A 21,079-nucleotide genomic window follows, 5' to 3' on the forward strand; every position below is an offset into this window, starting at 1 on the left:
CATTTGATGATAGGGAAGCTGTGTTTCTGCCAGATGCCGACTTCCAGGGGCAATCAGTTAATTGCGCGTCAGTGATGATCCCGGTTCCGTTCGTATCGTTTGTTCGATAAACCAGTAAAAACCGCAGACTTCTCTAAATGTATTTTTAATATCACAATTACATTTCGAATCGCTAGCCACGATATAAGAACTGAAATTATAAATAAAATAAAAACTTACTCGGTAAAATAAACTGTGCAATGGATGTACAGTACAGTACATACTCGTACCTGGTACAAAATATTTAATTGTATGAATATACTTTTAAACAAATTTATGATTAAATATAGCTTTGTAAAGAAACGTGCATAAAAATAACGTAAAATATTCTTTACTTTTTAAATCTTAAAACAATCCACTTAGTCAAATAGCTCGATACGAGTGGCTAATGGATGAAATCGGAGACGGTCCCGGTAGGTGCATGCACGCGGGCTGCCAAATCCCGTGGGTGCCGATACCGGTCGATGTCGAATGCCTCTTTTGTCGCACCACTCCTATACCTCAAAGGACGCGACAAGGTTGTACATTTTAAACGTTTCTCGCCATAGCTATAAGAATCTAAATTTGTTAAACTTAATAGATTGTCCGTCATTTGTTTTCTAACTAATTTGTTTTAGGATCGGGGTCCACGGAAATTTCCAAAATTTACAACTTTTCGGTCACTCTCGTCGAACTGGAAAAATTTTTGTCTTTATTATCTAATATTACGAAGAAATCAGTCCCCACTGTACTCGGCTAGAGATTGGTTCTGTTAAGCTTTTGTTTAAGTAAAATTCTGGCTCTTTCGTCAGGATTTTATTTATGTCCCCAATTCCCTAATCTCCTAATTATTTAATTACTTCTTAAGTAGAAATAAGTTGAAACCAGTTACTTTGTACCTGAATATTTGTAGTCTTGGGAAAAAAGTGGAAAGACAAATTTTTATGACGACGGATACATAAATCGTAAATTTAAGGAAAATAAATTCTAGAGCTTTTTTGTACCTTACGCATCTTTCATTAAATTTAGTTGTAAACGATGCTGCCAAAGTAACAGTTAATTTTTTAACATTGTACCAGATTTGTACACGGGTTTTTACATTTCCTTATAGATGGGATATACGAAATCGTAATATCACCGGTTTAACGTTGAAATCCGCAAGTAATATAAGATGGGAGAGCGGAATAAAAATATTAAATATTTTAATGGATTTTTTAAACTCCTGTACTCTATACAGCACTATCATAAAAACATACCAGTAAATTCCTATCGGTCGGGTTAAGTTATAAATCTACTCGTGATTCGCATAATCGGGCGAGGGCGGCCGAATATCTAGCAGGCAGGCGGCTAACAGCCTAGGACCGGTCCCGGATCGAATTGGAAGCGTTATACGTGTGTAGCTTCCACCAGCTAAACCGGGTGAAGTTGGTGCTCTGTAAAGCGCATGCGCGAATGAGTATAATCTGGCTGTTTGGAAGCTGACAATACGGCGCTTCCATTCCGCCACTGATATTCGAATATACGATAGCGATCTTATCGTTTTTTTTCACATGTAGTATAGAAATTTGTAATAAGATACGTAATGCGGTTATAATAAAATATTAATTTTAATTATATGAAAATAATCGCGCAATATGTATTTATTTTTTAGAAAATACAAGGGAAGCGGCGCTTCCACCTCTTCCAATGACGGCACGCCACTAGTTTCGACATGTATGAATAATTAATATAGAAATGAATTAAGTAAAAAGTATGAATAGTACTAAAAGGAATACCATTTACTCAGCCAGAAATCGCTGCCTTGCAAAACAGCCTGCGATACAACCAACATTAAGATTATCATCATTTTGAAGAAAAATCCAGCTCCTGCATTCACATAAGCCTTATACGAAGATAATCCAAATGATTTTTCTTTTAATTCTTTTGATATTCTCTCATTTTCTTTTTCCTACGACAAAGTTGATAATAACTATATAATTTTGTAAAATACAATTTCAAAACTTCCTCAGAATATAACAAACCTAGAAGGTTAGAAAATTGCATTAGCAACAAACTGAAAAGGCCACCGTTTTTTTTGTATACAGAAAATAATTACTTTAAATTTATATTAAATCTGCAATTTTGAAAGCTCCCTTTAAATTATGACACTTAGGAATTATTCGTAACACTAGCCTGGGATACTGGGATATTTAAAATCACTTAATTAGTACGTGTAAATACTTTTAAATACAGTAAAACCCCGATTTAATGGACTTATTCGGGCTAAAGGATGTCTTTTAAAGCCGAAAGTCGGGTTTTTCATTAAAAAAATTATTTCTAGCTTCTTTTTTTTCTTTAAAAAATGTTTTAACGCAAATTTTAACGAAAGTTCGGACCTGTTCAAAGCTTCACACAATATACCTGTTCAAAGCTTCACACAATTATATATATATATAAAAATTCGTTTTTAAGTGATTATTAAATGAGTCTGGCTTATTTTCGGTTAATGAATTTTGTGCGTTTTTACATGCTCAAATATCACAAAAACTAAATATAATTATATATTTGAAAACAGTATTCTGATGTATATCTGGTACAAATATACATACGAGTACTCAAAGATATCTCTTGAACGTTATGTTACCGTTAATTAAAATTAACACAACGAGTAGCCCGCAAAACGAGGAAAACATGGCGGGCGCCAGGCCCTTCTGATGCCAAAAACGATCGAAGAGCCACCGATCCGTGTAGTCCCCGGTCGGACACCAACCCACTAACAACTACACTGCTCAGTACTGTACTGTACTGTACAATGTCATACTACACTTTTTTATGTATAAAATGTAATTATTATTCTAAATATATTTGTATCAATTAATTCCGTTTAATAATTAGACTAAATCGATACATTTTTTATGCTACAAAACGTGGCTTTATAAATTTGTAACCAAGAGAAAATTTCACCAAAAATATATATTAAGGTTTTTATTACTCACAGCATCATCAACAGCGGCAGCTTTTTCGACGCTGCAAATACTTAATTCTTTGTCGTCAAAAGTTTTACTGGAAACTTCCTTCTCGTTTTCCATAGAGCTTTCGTCTTTTGCCGAAATTCCCAGATTTATTTCCGAGTTTATAATTTTATTATAATCGCCTATCGCTTCACAGTTTCCCTAGAATTAAAGAAAGTATATGAATTCGTGCAAATACCCGAATAGATTCAAACAATAAGCCTCTGTAGCTTCCGCCAAAAGATAAAAATTTATCCGATCCCACTTCAGCCTCAAAAAGTTCGTTTCGAATTGAAATGCACCGAATAGAATTTAAATTTGAACAGAATAGTATCAGATATGCGGTGGGCCATACTATGTCACAGATTATGGTTATAATACAGGTTGATACTGTACAGTCCATAATCTGCGCACTATGTCTCTCATGCTATAGCGATGTTTTGTACCATACCCGCCTTACTGTGGATAGCTGTATCTGTTCAATGTTTGAATTTTTATACGTTTGGCTGGAAGATGAAGACGTTTAGTGATTTGAAAATATATTTCCAGTGATAGAGCAGAAACGAAACGTATAGACTACGTTTCGTTACCCAAATAGATTTAACACAAACACTTTAAATGTTACCAGTAAAAAATTTAAGATTGGGTTCGGATTATTCAATAATTAAAATAAATCAAGTTCGACAGTAATTAAAAAAGTTAAAAAATAAAATAAAGTAAAATTTTTTACCTCTTTCAGCACTAAAATTTTATTTACAAATTTTAAGAAATGAATATGATGGGTAACAAGAATACAAATCTTTTCGGATAAATATTCCATTATACACCTGTAAGTAATTAGTTATATTTAAATGAGAATTTAGTTACTTCTTACTAAGAAACTTCAATTTACTTTTCGAATATGTGACTCGCTACTGGAATATCCACAGCACTCAGCGGATCGTCGAGAATGTATATATCGGCATCCAAATACAATGCTCTGAAAACATGTACAGTATAACGCATCGTGAAAATAATACTAATTAAAATTTAAAAAATATGTTTTTATTCCCAGTAGCTTAATATCTTTTAGGTTACTTCTATATAATAATAGTCCATATCTAATAAATCACTGAATATCTGAATAGGAGACTTGACTTACCTGGCTAGGTTGATTCTAGCTTTTTGGCCACCGCTCATTATCACTCCTTTTTCGCCCACGCGTGTCAGATCTTTTTTGGAGAATAATTTAATATCCTGCAATAAATTAGATCACAAGTACGTTACCTTCGTATAAAAATAAAATTTTAGATAAAATGCTTGAAAGTTTTGAAATCGCTCCAACTCCGAACTACGAAGCTAAATATTTGAAACCAAACCACAGAAAAATGAAAATTGAACTCTTGTAGAGAAGATTTTTACCTTTTCGAGTGCCGTTATATGCAGTATTTTTCTATATTTTTCTTCATGAAAGGTCTCGCCGAACAATATATTTTCTCTAATTGTTCCGTAGAATAACCAGGCTTCTTGAGACGCATACGCAATTTTCCCCTTCACTGATAATTCTCCAGAAGAAATAGGAATTTCTCTTAAGATTGACATCAACAAAGATGTCTAATGAAACGGAATAAATCATTAATTTCATGTGTTCGAACGTAAATTCATTACACCAATTCTATTGCTATATTAAATTATAATACTATTACAACGAAAGAATTCAATATCCACACACACACACACACACACACACACACACACAATGTTGTATGATGTCCAATCACTTTCTTCAACAAACCAAAAACTTTATTATCAAGTAATGTTAATAAAGCTTCAGGTGGAGTCACGTTTTGTATTTGTATAACGCATGCTACTTCTCTTGGCATACAGCTTCACCATGTTTTGGAGCACAGCTATTGAAATTTGCTGCCGTTGGAAACGTGACAGCTTGCATCATTTTGAAACTAATAAACACCAATATCAAAAGTTGCCAGAATTTTGGGAGCATCTGATTGTTCGGAATGGTTTGATATCGGTGTCTATTCTGCCTTGATCACAACCAGTGATCTCAAGCCGTACCAACAAAAACTCTTGTATACCACGACGTTTCCCCCTGTTAAATTTCACAGCAGGAACTACACACTCGGGTAAGAGGAGTAAACGCCAGACTCAAACTCGTCCATCTAAGCAAAAAAGTTGGAATCTAGGCACATCGCTACAGAAAATCTGTTTAAATTATTCTATAGTCCAGTTCTTATGCTATTTTGCTCACTGGAGATGAACTTTTGATAATTAATGGCTTAAATACAAAACTTTGTCCTTAAATCCCATCAGATGACGTTCGGTATGCAGTATACGAACACGTGATGGTTCCAGTGTTTACTTTTCACTTCTCTTGGATATTTTGAATTGACCTGTTTTGTCACATTTGATTGAAGTGATTATCCCAGTCATTGTCCATCTCCATTTGCATGTCATGAACGACACAGTGAATGGATGGTTAGACGTGTGAGCACTTCTGATAGATCTCACACATCTAAACATCCATATAATAACCGATGATGATTCTGTTCTGAAAGTTCATCGACTGGAATATTCATGACGTTGCATAGTACTACTATCAGAACAGCTGATTTGGTCGTTTTATCTTGCAAATACACTTGTCTCATGGCTGCGTGAATTTGTTACGTTTCACAGGAGTGTCCAGTTACATTTTATGGCATAGATGTGCAGAACTTCATAGTAGACAACAGATATTATATATACATATAGTATCTGAACGCTGAAAGTCATTTTCGAAGATCTGTTTTATTAATGATTTTTAATTTAATTATTACTCGTTTGACACGGATCCGTTAAATGGCCACCTAAGTTTCTGTGATTTAACTCCTAAAAACATTTCTTATGGAATCAACTCAAATTAGTTGTTTACGTTATGCTTATGCTACCATCGCATTAGAATTTACGAATATCGCAGAAATCGTTACTTTATTTGTATACACACTCAAAGGTCATTCGTGTAAGAAAGTGTTTAGAATATGGCAGCAAATTCAAAATTGAAGTTAAGTTAATAGCCTACGAGACATGCATTTTGTCACAACATGTACTGTACAGTACAGTACGTATGATAATGAAGTCTTACCTTTCCAGATCCAACAGAACCAACAACAGCTAACAATTCTCCCGGCTTTACATTTAATGATATTCCTTTCAACGTTGGATCCCCATTCTGTAAAACATATTTACAGAAAATTAATTTTTATGTTTAAATTTATGCTAATTTTTTTAATTTATGTTTTGGAAAGAAAAAAGAAACGAAATAACCAGTACAATTCTAATCAAGAAGGGCAAAAAGCGAAGTTCTTTGTTACTATCAACGTGACCACGTTTGATTATGTATATATAATAAGCAGCTAGTATACCAATACAAGTATAAATTATAGTGAAGGTAATTAAATTATTTAACTACTATAAAATGCATTACTGATAAATAACCGTAAATAAGTTTTAAATAAATGATTTTAGGACAATTATGCTCGATAAAATAAACAGTAATAAAATAGATGAAATTACATATGAATTATAAATATTATATACATATGAATTATAAGTAGACTTTATATAACAAATGCGTTTGCTTGTCACTTTGCCATTATTCACCATCCATACAATGTATACAAAGCTTCTTGATTACAACGTCATATCAAACCACAGTATATAAATATCAAACATTCGAGAACCTTTCTTTACAATTTAAGTATACTCAATATGTAACTAACGTAGATTACCATACAAAATATACTGTCAACTGACAGAATCGCATAAACTCGCTTAAAATTAGATAAATAAAAATAAATACTTCTTACTTTATTCCATGCAGCAGTAATATTCTTCATCCATATCCCATTACTGGTTAGCCTCTGTTTTTCTATTTCAATTGTAATTGCGCCATTATCTTTCTCTCGTAGTAGTAGAAATTCCTGAAAGAAATATAATTAACTTAAAATCAAAGGTTTTATATGATTACATTTAGTTATAATCATGTTTAAAACTCATAATCGAAACGAAAAGGAAAGCTAGTACTGAATGGATAGTAATTACGGTCTAGATCAAAACATATAGAATATATTTTAAAATTCTCATTAAAATAATTATTCACTGAAATTTCTTAGTTTTATATTTAACAAGTAAAACGGCAAGGCCATTTTTGGGACGAGACTATGTCTCGGAGACTCGACTGCGCACCGTTTTCTAAGGAAAACAGAAAAATGAGCACTCTCGAATGAGGTAACGCCGACACCGGTACTGGGGGTACTGGCGTAGATTACGGCGGGCTTCGTTGCCGCCGTGGTTACGACGAGTTCGTTGTCTCGGGCCTGTTCTTTGCTACGGTAAGCGGGAAGATATTTGTACCCGAATTGTCCCGATATTGCTTTCGTAGAGCAAGAGAATACACGCGTAACGTTTGTCAAAATTCGATTTCGCAACGTTCGCAATTCGAAATTCCCAACGAGCAACTCGTGCTCAAATTTCGCACTAGCGCCTGTTTGCACAAACAGTGTCGCCATTTTGTATTTTATTTTGACCCGGTTCTCGGTCCCCTGACTACCTACAAGTTTGGTTTTTTATGTGCGCATGATTTGGGCATCAAATACTCTGCCAAATTGCAACTCTTAACGTGTATTCTTTCATACCTTTAAAGTTGTCCAGCCGTTCGACAGCAGCGCGATTTTATAGACAAGACATAGTCTTGTCAAAAATTAACCTAATATAGGTTAAGTTAAGTGCAATAATTTTACATTTGTACCATTGTTGAAGTAATTATTTCACACGTGTTGAAAGCTTTTGAACACAATTGCTAGCGATGATAGCTAGAAGTCATATAGTAAAGAGCCTGCCACGACGTTGCTGCCAGATGAACATATTCCATAGTGAGAGGTCTCATTGCCTGGGTATTGATAAGCGCTTTCCATTTTCCATCTATGTCCAACTACTGTATCTTCTTCCCTACAGACTTATTTTTATAGTATTGATTGGTAAAATCCTGTACTGTGTTAGACATCGAATAAAACAGTTCTTGACATACAGGTATACCTCGACTTACGTCCCTCTCGAGTTACGTCGTTCCCGATTTTACGTCGTTTGTCAAAAAAGTATATGGAAAAATAAAAATCAAGTTTAAGTCAGTTTATTCGACTTTAAATCCGTCCGCCACAAACATTGAAGTCGTAATATCACTAGAAAAGCGTTGAAAGCACATAAAATCATATTAAAATATGTACATTTACAGTAAATGTTAATACAATCATCATAAATCCTAGGGAACGAACCATGAAAACGTCTGTGTTTTTGTGTTGTCGTCTTATTTAGCGGTCTTTAAGTGCTCATTATTGGCGTTTAGTTACGGCGTAAGTCGAAACTACGACTTACGTCGTAACTACACAAGTAAATTCGACTTACGTCGCCTCTCCTGGAACCAATTACCGACGTAAGTCGAGGTATACCTGTATTTGTCTACATTCCTGTGCAGTTTTCTCTATTCGTGTACAAATGTTTCTCGTTCTTAAGCTTTGAACACGTAAGTACAGTACATAATAAAAGATTAAAATCGATACTCACTTGCAATCTCTTCAGAGAAATAAAAATTTCTGCGAATTGAGTGACTGCCATGGAAAAGGTAGAGAAAATGCTGCGGAAGATACAAACTGATAGAATCATATTGACGAATACCATTTGGGCGGTTAACTGGCCTCCGGTGAAGAAAAACGTCAAGAAAGTAAGGCAGGAGAACAATTTCGAAGAAGAGTATGCCAGTGCAAACGATATTCCGCGAACGTATAACGAAGCTTTGACGTTTCTTACTTCTTTCCTAAAACCATGAAAAAATTTTTTAGTAAACTTAAACCTTCGTAAAAGTCTACTAAAGACACATTTAAAAAGTAATGAATTCAAAAACAACTTACTTTCTGGTATTTTCAACTAATGAAGCGTATGGCTTTTCCCAAGTAGACATTTTAATTAACCTCATACCAGCAATCATCTCGTTTAATAGATTCAACCTTTCATCTCCCATTTTAACCGTTTTTAATCTATCCTCAAAAAAATTTTAAAATATTTTTCTATAAATTTATTTTCGTTTTATCAAGTACATATATAGGCCTATATATACATTTAAATAACTAAACTAACTAACCTAAACTAAATTAACTAACCATTCTTTATAGTAGTATTTATCATAAAAATTGAACGTTTTGGGTGAATTTATAATTGCTAAATTCTCTATCTTACGAACTATCCATATATTAACATGGAACATACTGTTTCTTACTACAATAACTTAATAAAGGTAGCTTAATAAAGAAAGTCTGTTTTCTTTATGAACTTTTTCCTCAATTTTTGCGTAAAAGCTTAAAACCAGTATAATTGTCCCATTAATAATTAATGTCCACATTGACAAAATATATAATAAGAAACTAAAGGACAGTAAGGCAATAATAATTATTAAGTAGTTACCTTAGTTTTGAGTACAACTTTCCTAGTAAAAACTGTATGGTAACGTAAACAAACACTACTGATATTCCGGGTAGAATAGTCCACTCGAAATACTGCCACAATACAGCTACCGTAACAATGACTATGAGAGGATTGGCAATGACGTATGCCATGGAAAACAAATTCTGCATTGAGAAAAATATACGTACAAATTTTTAATGACAATTATTATAGTTTAATACTTCTATCAGAGTAGTATAAACATTAACTTCGTAGTCATTAAACATTAACGAATTTAAGAGAAATTTAAGAATTATGTATTGGTACAGTAATTAAATAACTAAACACTACTTTAGAATCGGATAAAATTTTTGTTTACAAAATTTTTTAAACTAGCCTCTATACTCGAGAAGATTCAATCGACTCTGCCGCCCATCTAGTCATCGCCGCCAGTGGCCAAATCATCATCCTACTATACGAGTCCACCCTCTCCAACCCAAGTGTACGATCCCCTCAAAAGACCCGCAATTTCAGGTATTTGTCAGCTCGCGGACACACTAAACTTTCTAGCGATTGGGGACCCGCTAAGAAATACCTAATTATTTACTATTATAATTATTCTGTGCTTTATATGTATATAATCCTATATATAAATAAACAGATATTAATTTTGTTAAATTGCTGTCTAATAACGTCTCATTAGTTTCCGAGACGTTATCCTTCCAAGCGTGACGTATTTTCGTACATTGGCCATCTTGTAGAAAATGGCGTCGAATTCCTTGCCGATTGCCGCTCCATTCGAACGCTGGATTTTTACAGATTGCGCAGGCCTAAGGATCAATTTTGGCGCGGATGGTTAGAAGAACGAGAGTAGGGGCTTCGTCGACCGCCGAAACCGAATTTATGACCGGTTGGGCAGATGTGGGGAAGCGAATTGACAGAATCAAACTTCGATGGAGACTCTCTTAGTGAGATTAGCGAGGTTGAGGCCGAAGTTTCAAACGCAAAACCGTGTACGTCGGACGTTCGGCGCCGCTTTCCTGTGAACCTAGAAGTTTGACAATGGTGTTTGGAAAGTCAGTGGAATCACGCTTGACATTCCAAATGCTATTGTCAAACTTCTAGGCTCACAGGAAAGCGGCGCCGAACGTCCGACGTACACGGTTTCGCGTTTGAAACTTCGGCATCAACCTCTCTATTATAACAGATAATCGGTACTTTGCTGTCATTCGAGAAAGATGGGAGAGGTGGAAATTTCTAGGCAACGACAGATACCGTGAAAAATCCCTTTGACACATGGCGATTTTAAAGATTTTTCTACGTTTCTCAAAAACAGTGCTTCGATACCAGGGAAAGCTCCAGGATATCTAAGTATAAATGTTACAGTATAATAATCGGCACCGTAAATGTCAGATTAGTGGCTAAGCCAACGGAAACCGGCTTTGGCGTATCGCGGAATAATACGACAACCAAACTAAGTTGGTACCCACATTGTGGATGCTCGAGTTACCTGTTAAAGCTGCCGAAATTCTTATTTGAATTTACACCAGAGTGCCTAAATAATATTTTGAGTGATGAAATGGCTGATCGTCATTCGTCAGACAGGGATAAAAAGAAATAAAATCTAGCAAGGGCTTTCGCTCGATCTTCCAGCCCTCGAACGGGAGATTAAAGATATCATTAGAATGTCCAGTAATTTTCAATTATGCTACGATATAAAATTTAATAACAAAAACCTGAGGAGTAATTTTGTTGAATTATGACAAGCCTTTATTTAAATGAGATTTTCAAGTTTAAAAAACAATATGACACTAGATCGAGGTTAAAAATTGTCTGCCGTCGTGTGTTACGAGATATTATTAAAAATAACTTCAATTATTAATTATTATAAAAATACTTAATTTTAAAGATAGTGGCGCGTTTTCAAAAATATTGTAAATGCCAATATCCATTCGGGGTTTTCTTCCGTATATATGGATGTTAGTATGTGTGTGGAGCAGGATGTTTGTTCACCCTGTTCGAAGCTTAACTTCTGTGCTTTTTGTCGAAAATTTCTGAAATTTTGCAGAGAGATAAAGAAGGTCGTGTGTATCTCCATTAGCGTCGGACTTAATGGCGATTTTACTGGTTATTAGCATTTACAATTTTTATAAAACCCATCCCGTCCCTTAAAATTAAGCTATTTGCCATTTTATAATAGTTAAAAATATAAAAAATTTTAAAATAAAATATGATAACAGATGGCGCCACCAAATGTTTCCGGGAAAGTTAGACAACTCGTCGCTGGTTTTTCTTAATTAAGTAAAAAATATTCACGATTAATTTGAATTCTCTATATTTACGGAATTGTTTCAATTCCTGTGTGAATAAAGAAAAGTCGTGTTTCCTACATAACAGAAACAAATGTGAGATAACTTCATAAATTCAATGTTCATACAACGTATTCTGTATAATTAATTAATTTTTTAAACAATTTAATGGAAAAATTGCTTCTTAATTTTATCTTGTTTAATTAAACTAGGGAACACGCAATAAAATCAAGTGTATCTACTCGTAGTATACTTTGTTCTTCAATATCAATCATAAAATAGGACTTATAAATTTCACTTAGATTATAACTACATACAGTATATTCATCTGGATTAATTCAACTCTTGAAACTATGTGAATTAATTCGAACACGAAGCCGAATACTTTTGCAGCAGGAGGCTACTACACAACTATTTATATTATACTGCCATTAAAAATTACGTTGTAGTTTATTTTAAGTTCTAGGTTCTTATAAAATTGCATATATTTAAATTAAATAACTGAAAACAATAAAATACTTTTATAAAAAAATTCGAACTTACGTAATAAAATTTGGTGATATCGTTGGCAAGAAGAGTAACCATTTGTCCAATATTGGATTTTGCTAAAGACGAATTACTTAAGCGAATTGCCTAGAAATAAAATATTCAATACAAATAAACATTGTTTTCGAATTAAATTTTCTAAATAGTACATAAAAATTATAAATTTATTCTCGATATTTTGTCTTGTAAACAACATATATTTTTATAGTTTATGAATTAAGTATAGTAGATGGCACATATAATTGTTTATTTTAAATTATGTATAACGTTGTTGAAATCATACGAGATCTTGGAAGTATCACTTTCACTTACTACTATTGGTCGATTCGTATCAGTTGCATAATAAATAAAGTTGCCATATTAGCACTTTCACAAAAGAGACTATCACACAGTGTTGTTATCAACAGATAAAGAACTTACTTCGAGTAATAATGCGGATTGTATCAGAGTGCATAACAGTGTAATGCGAGAGAAGATAATCTGTTTTAAAACCCAACAAAAAAGATGACAAAGGCCCATACAATATGGCTGTTTGTTATCTTTGTCAAAGAATATCATTGGGCACGTAGAATATAATACGTGCCAATAGTGGAATATAATAGGTGTCAATGTTCCCGTTTGTGTAGTGCACTTATTCACGTATCAAACGTGTCGAGAAATGTATATAAACTTTTCCTAATAGGTCTGAATTATTTTAATGTTTTTTAATTGATTCTCACCTTTCTGTATATGACGGTAGATAACGCTACCTTTATCTTCATGCCTAATACTTCCGATATAATAAAATGCGACAGTCCTGTAAAGGAAAACATCATTGATAGAACACAAAATCCTGTAGCTGATAAATATCCAGTGAGATCGTTCTCTCGCGATCTATGATCAAAATAATTTACTAATAATCCTAATAAGTAGGCTTGAATTGGAGTTAAAATAGTTTCCTATAAATGAAAAATGTAATTTATTACTTATGTAAATTAATATTTTACATGAACATTTTCAAAAATTATAAGATGTAAAATGTTGAAAGATACAAAACTATTTTAATCAATGAGATACCTGAATAATTGGAAGTAGACTTAATAGTAAATATTTCCATCCTATAAATCTTAATAGGGCATTCCGCAAATTTGGATTTTTCTTCATTAATTCTTTGTCCCACTCTCTGAAAAAATTGAGATGATTTAGGTACTTCAAGATACTTTTCTAAAGTATTATTTGGTGTTTGATTCGGGAAATGTAAAACTTGGTAGAAAATAATTTGGAATTACCACAAGGAGACAAAACGAAACAAATAATAATTATGAAAACAGAAAAAAAGAAAGAAGTAACCAAAGAATTAATACAAGAAGGAAGTTATAAGTTATTGGGAAAAGACCCAAGTAGAGGCATGTCAAATCTTCTGGACCAAGAATTACAGATATTGAAAAAACAAACTATAATAACGGATGAAGAATACAAAAAAAGGAATAGAAAATAGAAAATAGTACCACCAAAATTTAACATCACAGTGAAAACACACAAAAATCCAGTTAAGTATAGACCCTTAAAAAATATATTTATCATATAATCTAGAAAACTTTTTTAAAAATAAGTTAAATGTGTTACAAACTTCTAATTATAGCCTTAAAAACGTAGATGAATTATCAAATAGATTAAAAAATGAAAATATAATGAATTAATGTCTTCAGATGTTAAAAATATGTATCTGAGTATAATTAGAAATAATAATGTTTGTTAGTAATAAAAAAATAATTATTTTCAGTATGATAAAAAGTTTTACACTCAAATTGAAGGAATACCAATGGAAACTCGCATAGGTCCAAGACTAGCAGAAACCTTCATGATAAAAATAGATGAGAAATTAAAAACATAGAAGAAATACAATTTTACAATAGGTATGTAGATGAGTGTATCATTATATTTGATAGTAGAAAAATAAATGAAGAATTAATTTTACAAAAAGCCAACTTAATAGAGAAGAATATACAATTTGATATTGAAAAAAAAAGAATAATAGTATTAATTATCTGGTTATATCTAGAGTACCTTGATATCAGAGTACAGAGACACACGAGTCATCGCCGCCATGTTCTGTCGACTGTCAACGCGTGGTCTATGGGTTTACATTAAGAAATAACGATTTTTATTAGTTTAATAAAGCATTTTATTCGTAAAAATGCAGTGGAACATTGTAATAGAAACGGATGTGAAATAAATTTAAACACAATTAAAATAAAGAAAAAAGAAAGCAATAATTGTAAACGTCAATTATTTGAACATATCTATATAAAAAGACAAAGCAATAGAATTAATAATAACCTGGGGCGTGAAATCCATCGATTATGGCAGAGCATAATTGATGGCGAAAGAATGAGCCAAAGAGTATAAATAGACGAAGGAAAGAAGCGATCGTCGTGTAAGTATAATCAATTGGAAAAATCTTTTTGTATTTTTAGAAATATAATTTTAACCTTTTTATTATTTTAATATAGTAACATGAATTTATACAATGCCATATTAATTAATAATAATTTTTCTGAGTGTGATTCACGCATATTTTGAAGTAATTAAATACAAGAAATCTAAGTTTTTAAATATTTTATTGTCGGGTCATTTTTAAATTATTGTATTTTTTTATTAAATATTTGTAAATATACATTTTTAGAACATCGTGGTAGAAAAACTGCTAAAGAGCGGTCAATTTGCTCGAAACACGTATATTGTGTACAGAAAAAACTACTACAGGTGAAAAAATATAAAATTTCTTGATTTTCTGATTAAGAGCTCCTCCTTGTGTTAATAACCAACACACCAGTGTACAGAGGAATTTTAAAACTGCAAATCTATTGCTGCGTGTTATTTGCCACGCTATATGGTAAATGCAATGTTTATTGTGCAGCAACGGACTGCACATTTTTACTGTATATAAAAGAACTGTTCTTCAACAATCATATTAATCATCTGATGCTGAAAAAATGATATAAGGGCGATCCAATATGCTCAAAATAATTTTTCTCCATTTAGCATAATAGAAAATAAGCTCCTGGTTAACGTTTTTGGACGTTTTAACGTTTGATTTTTCGGAACTGATTACGGACGTTAAAAGAGTTAGTAGTTACCACATTAAATGAAAACTTACTTTTGCAAAATATTCCCAAGATATTCTGAAGAGTGATATCTTGAAGTTTCATACAAATCGTCTTCTTGCAGCCATCTTTTCTTCCCTTTTATTAACAATGGAAAAAGCCAACTGAAAGACATCGATTATTTATTAATAAGGTATGCGGTTACTATTACGAAAATCGTTAATAGTAGTATAATAGCTTTATAGTTATAGTGTAACTCGAACTAAGTTCGTAATAAGAACAATAAATGTAGCAGCTGTTGATATTACGTATATGGGGTAAGTCGGGGTAACATAGAAGAAAAATCGTTGGGCCCCGATTTTTCTTTATGTTACCCCGACTTACCCCATATACGTAATATCAACAGCCCACGTTGGTAACTCTGAGGCAATAACTGCTCCTTTACATGAAAAAACACATTGCAAGGGTGAATCACACCCTTGGGGCAAGTTGGAATCTATATAAGAGCTAATAGCGCTAATAAGGCTATTAGCTCTTCGAGGCCCTGTAACTTTTAGGCGTCCAAGGCCCAACGTAAATAATGTAATTGTTAAATAAGGAACAAAACGTAAAAATATAAAGTAATACCAATTTATAAATTTCTCGTTAAAAAATAATTTAACGTGGCCACTGACCAGCATAAATTCATAGAATATATACAGGGTGTCCCGTAAGTTTGTAAATAGTTTAAAAATTCATAAAAGTTGAAAGAATTGGTATATTTGAATGCGGTTTGCGTAAAAAGTTATTCTCACAAAGGGGAATTGTTAGAGAAAAAGAAAATAGTTCAAATTTTTGTCGATAGAGGGCGCTGAACGGAAGAAAATCACTCGGAATTGTGCAAATCCGAGTCTTATAAAATGGAGTGTGTACGATTAACAGCTCATTTCTGAATTTTTCCTGTTACCGGCGCTGACATACGTTACCGTTTTCATTATGATGTTGACGTTGGTGGATAAAGCACTATTTGTGAAGTTGTTTTATCTCAGCCACGAATCTCCGGCTGAAACTTTACAAAGGTTTAGGTCACAGAAGAGAATGAAAAAAAAGTTCGTATCCAATCACTCTGCCGGATTGGTTTCCATTTGCGAAGCCACGTCAGAGGTACGGACCTCTGATAAACGTGGTACACCACTGCACGGGCGATTACACAAACTTCCCGTTTCTTCGAAACGTCATACTAGGGAAACCAATCCGACAGGAGTGATTAGACCCGAACCATTCTTCATTCTCCTCTGTGTACTAAACCTTCGTAAAGTTTCAGCCGGAGATTCGTGGCTGAGATAAAACAACTTCACAAATAGTGCTTTATCTACCAACGTCAACATCGTAATGAACACCGTATGTCAGCACCAGTAACAGGAAAATTCAAAAATGAGCTGTTAATCGTACGCCCTCCATTTTATAAGGCTCGGATTTGCACAGCTCCAGTGATTTTCTTGCGTTCAGCGTCCTCTATCGACAAAAACTTGAACTATTTTCTTTTTCTCTACCCAAAACAACCCCTCTTTGTGAGAATAACTTTTACGCAAACCGTATTCAAATATACCGATTCTTTCAACTTTTATGAATGTTTGAACTATTTACAAACTTATGGGACACCCTGTACCTAACAAAATTTTCTTGTAAGGACTAAGATTTTCAAATTGTAAAACTGGTAAAACACATTTTGGTTAAAATCTATTTTATGGTGGGATTTTCAGATTTTTTAAATAAGGAAAGATACGTCAGTATGACCTCCTTTGGCTAAAGCTGCTTTACAGAAATAACAAAGTACAAGTGATAATGTTTTAAAAAGCTTGTATTTTTATTATTTAAAAATTATTTTAAAAAATAGTCCGAAAAGCCAAAGGCTTCCATTACGTAACTGCTCTGTCCAGGGGAGAATCTAACTACGTTCGAAATGTTAACTCTATAGTCTACACTGTAGACTCTACAGTGTTGTATGCAAACACCTCTCTTGTACACTAAAATATTTGCTAGCCGTAAAAATATCCCTGATGTTTACAGAAAATAAGCAACGACAATTAAATATAATGTGTATTGTGTATTGAGGTGTTATTTATTTTCTTTTTTATTGAAACAGATAAACCTTCCATAAATTTAAATAATAGTTTATGTTTTTGTTCGATAAATTCTTAGCACCTAATAAGACTTTTTAATCGAAAATATTAGTTTTCCCTTACGTAATATTTGTCAGTATTTAAATTTATCTTACAAAACGATCTTAAAAATTTGCTGTATAATAAGACATTTCAGTTGTCCTTAATACTTTTTCAACCAGAAATTTTTTTTATTTACTATACGACATTATAAGTACAGTACATCTACACGTGGAAATTACAAGAAAAATTATAATTAATAATAAATTGTAATCACTTTATAATATATTATAATAATTATATAACCTTCGAGTTTCTATATATATATACATACTTCTAATTTAGATAATGTCGTATTGTACTGTACATCGTATCGGAGAGACGAACTGTCCATTGGAAAAAGACTTACGAATTTAGTAAAAGATCATGTTATGAGTGTCCACGTACTGTACAGTACAGTACATACAATAGAAATCTCTTAACCTTCCTATCAGGTATTTGTCATTTGTATTTCATCAATATTAGTTCGAATAAAAAATATTGTCGTTGTTATTTATTTATATATTATTTAATTAGTTTATATTTTCAAGTTTGGAACTTTATCTCTACAATTTGTATTTCGAAATAAACATTAAGTAGGTGTTTTTTTCCTTCTGTTTTGTAACTGTGTATAAATTTGCAGATCATATTCAATATAACGCATTAAAAATGTTGGATGCTTTTATAGAAATTTATATTCCTACTATACACTCGTACAATATTAAATATTTGTGTTGTAAGTTATATACTCTTATATTTACTGTTACATACAAGAACAAAGTTTGTTTTATACTACAGTTCAATAACTTTTAATTAAAGGTTAATTGTAAATATCTATTTTAAGTGCAAAAATATTTTTGTGTTTACACAGGGTTGCCCAAACATAAGGTAACCATATTAATTTACGTGTTTGAATTACACATTAAAAAAAGAGTAAATTAAGCTTAAAAATCGTGGTGTATTAAAGAGAATGGACCTTAATTTTGAAAAAGTTGTAAATAATATATTAAAATATTCAGCCAGTCCTTACTTTGCTGTAATATAAATTGTAATATAATATTGAAGGAAAGTGAGGACTCGCTGTAAATTTTATAAATACAAGACTGACATCATACAGTCTTTGTGTTGCAAATATTGTTTAAAAGATTCACATTTATGAGAGACTTGGAGCAGTTCTTAGTAAAAATGTTTCCATTCTTGTGGACTAAAATTCATATTTTGCTATTTTCGTCATCGTATGAGGAACATTCAGTGACCTTAGAAGTTACATATACAAACATGTTTATTCACTTATCTTTCCAACGTCGTCACTTCATATAAGATATTATATAACGTATAAAAACTACATTTACTCATTACGACAAAACCTGATTATTCTTAACAAATATAAAATATAATTACGACTATACAAAGTTGAAGACTTTGTCTTGTCTTTAATCCGCCGTTCGCACCATCAGCAATCCTTTTAAATTTCACAAACTCCTGGAGGCGACCTTTCCTTAGAGGCTTCAATCTCCGTAAAAGAATGTAATGGATTGCTGATGGTGCGAACGGCGGATTAAAGACAAGACAAAGTCTTCAACTTTGTATAGTCGTAATTATATTTTATATTTGTTAAATGTAAATAAACGCCGGCCATGTTACGTATTTAATTTTTTTACTGATTATTCTTGTAATTCTAGCTCCTTTTTGAGTCGTTGTTTACTTTAAATCTTAATCAGCGCAACTTGGCATATATACTTTGAACTCAAAGCTTTTGTTTATGTTAGAGCGTTAAATAAATCATTTTTCGTGACTAATAATATGCCAAATGCATTTATTTGCATTTCGAATATCGCGAAAACCATTTTCTCATTTTTTTTCTGACCTAACCTAACTTTTTAATATTTCTTTTATTACCCGTCCATTTATTAGAAATTAATACTAATTAGTGAAGAAATTTACAATAAATTAAGATAGAAGTTAGTTAATCCGACACCTACGGTACCAAAATAGTGCCGCATTGTGAAAAATTAAGAAAATTCCTTATTATCCGGTGCCGGATTAACAAACTTCTGTATTTTAGTAAATGCGGACTTAAATTAATTACTTTAAAGTACTTTTCTTATTTATGATGATAGGGTTAAAATATGAGTTCATTTACGTCATGACACAATTTAGGTTTTATAAATTTTCTGTATATCGAATGGCTTTGAATCTCTTAAACTTATCTGACGTAGATTAATTCGTAAGTTTTATCATCAAAATTTACGTGTAGAATAATATAAAAACATATTTACCAGAAAAACAACCGCGAGAAAACACCCGCCGAATCGTACGGATTCGTTTTCTGTCTTCCATTCGTCGTTGGCTTCATCTGTTCTATCAGCCACGATGACTTTACATACGAACTGAATCTAAAGCATTACTCATCAAATATAAAATCTTTGCACATAGCCAAATCGTAGACGTATAATCCAATATTTATGTCAATAATTTTAGTGAAAAATCCCTAACGAGATATAAACACTACAGGGAAATTAAAGTTCAATGTGTAAATGTTTTATTCATCGTAAATAAAAAAATATCCAGTACATACGATATCTGATAGCAACACTTAAAAAATAATTTGTTTATTGACGTTGCATTAAAAGAACACGTAAACAAATTTTTAAAAATTAACTAAGATTGTTTAATTATACTTAACTTGATTATTATAATAGTAATTGACAAATGTCCGAAATTTCTATTAATGCACCGACAGTCAAAAGCCCATGCCCTGTCAAGCGAATATTTACAAAACTGCACGGCTACCTTCGGCATTGGTTCGATCAAATTCAACAGGCAAATCACCCGTGGTTGCCCTCGGGGTCTGTCTTCGGCCCCATTCTTTGAAATCTTATTTTTAATGATTTCCTAAATACAAACCTAGGTGATGAATGGGTTGTAGCGTACGCGGACGACGCTATGATTCTAGTATGTGCTTGATTCGGAGCAGAAAGAGAAGAAAAGGCAACCAACATCCTAGCTACGGTAGTGCAGTGGGGTATAAACAACAAGTTGGATTTTACCCCAAAAAAGAGTAAAGGTAGTATCTTTACAAAACCAGAGGCTCCACACCTATACAGGACACCTGCATTTTGAATAAAATGGATATCGATTGTTACTGTTTACTTATTCTTTTATTGCAAATTGTTTATCATCATCACCTTATATATTACTGTTGTTTTATTGTTTAAATATTTATTTTCGTATACTTTAATTGATCTAATTATTGTTCACTAATTCGGGGGGACCCGAAAGTGGCCTTGCCCTGGCAATATAGCATCTCTTGACGTGTATTTTTTAATGTCAATAAATATTATGCTGCAGCATCTTGGTGCAAAAAGTGCCCGTAAAAAATGTCAGGCAAGTGACTGGTTAAAATTAAAAAGTAATTATATAATGTTAACATTTGGCAATTAGCGATGTCTACAAATACAGTAAGTTTCTGTAAAATTTCT

At 32.5% G+C, this 21,079-nt stretch overlaps 1 protein-coding gene across 1 annotated transcript in view; it reads right to left on the bottom strand.

Annotated features, from left to right (window-relative positions):
* Positions 1 to 20,003, bottom strand: part of LOC136973062 (ATP-binding cassette sub-family C member 4-like) — a 29,978-nt gene extending 9,975 nt beyond the window's left edge. Inside the window, exons 1-16 of the mRNA XM_067267749.1 lie at positions 19,877 to 20,003; positions 15,471 to 15,581; positions 13,388 to 13,493; positions 13,051 to 13,269; positions 12,329 to 12,418; positions 9,498 to 9,661; positions 8,948 to 9,073; positions 8,604 to 8,853; positions 6,851 to 6,964; positions 6,127 to 6,213; positions 4,410 to 4,601; positions 4,150 to 4,244; positions 3,901 to 3,987; positions 3,739 to 3,835; positions 2,994 to 3,170; positions 1,794 to 1,966 (exon numbers count right to left, since the gene is read on the bottom strand). Coding sequence (XP_067123850.1) covers positions 1,794 to 1,966; positions 2,994 to 3,170; positions 3,739 to 3,835; positions 3,901 to 3,987; positions 4,150 to 4,244; positions 4,410 to 4,601; positions 6,127 to 6,213; positions 6,851 to 6,964; positions 8,604 to 8,853; positions 8,948 to 9,073; positions 9,498 to 9,661; positions 12,329 to 12,418; positions 13,051 to 13,269; positions 13,388 to 13,493; positions 15,471 to 15,581; positions 19,877 to 19,953 — 2,165 coding nt within the window. The 5' untranslated portion in view covers positions 19,954 to 20,003. The remainder of the gene's footprint in view (positions 1 to 1,793; positions 1,967 to 2,993; positions 3,171 to 3,738; positions 3,836 to 3,900; positions 3,988 to 4,149; positions 4,245 to 4,409; positions 4,602 to 6,126; positions 6,214 to 6,850; positions 6,965 to 8,603; positions 8,854 to 8,947; positions 9,074 to 9,497; positions 9,662 to 12,328; positions 12,419 to 13,050; positions 13,270 to 13,387; positions 13,494 to 15,470; positions 15,582 to 19,876) is intronic.
* Positions 20,004 to 21,079: the final 1,076 nt, after the last annotated feature.

This window comes from Centruroides vittatus, unplaced genomic scaffold (assembly GCF_030686945.1).
Source record: "Centruroides vittatus isolate TY-2023 unplaced genomic scaffold, ASM3068694v2 contig_3078, whole genome shotgun sequence".
Lineage (NCBI taxonomy): Eukaryota > Metazoa > Arthropoda > Arachnida > Scorpiones > Buthidae > Centruroides > Centruroides vittatus.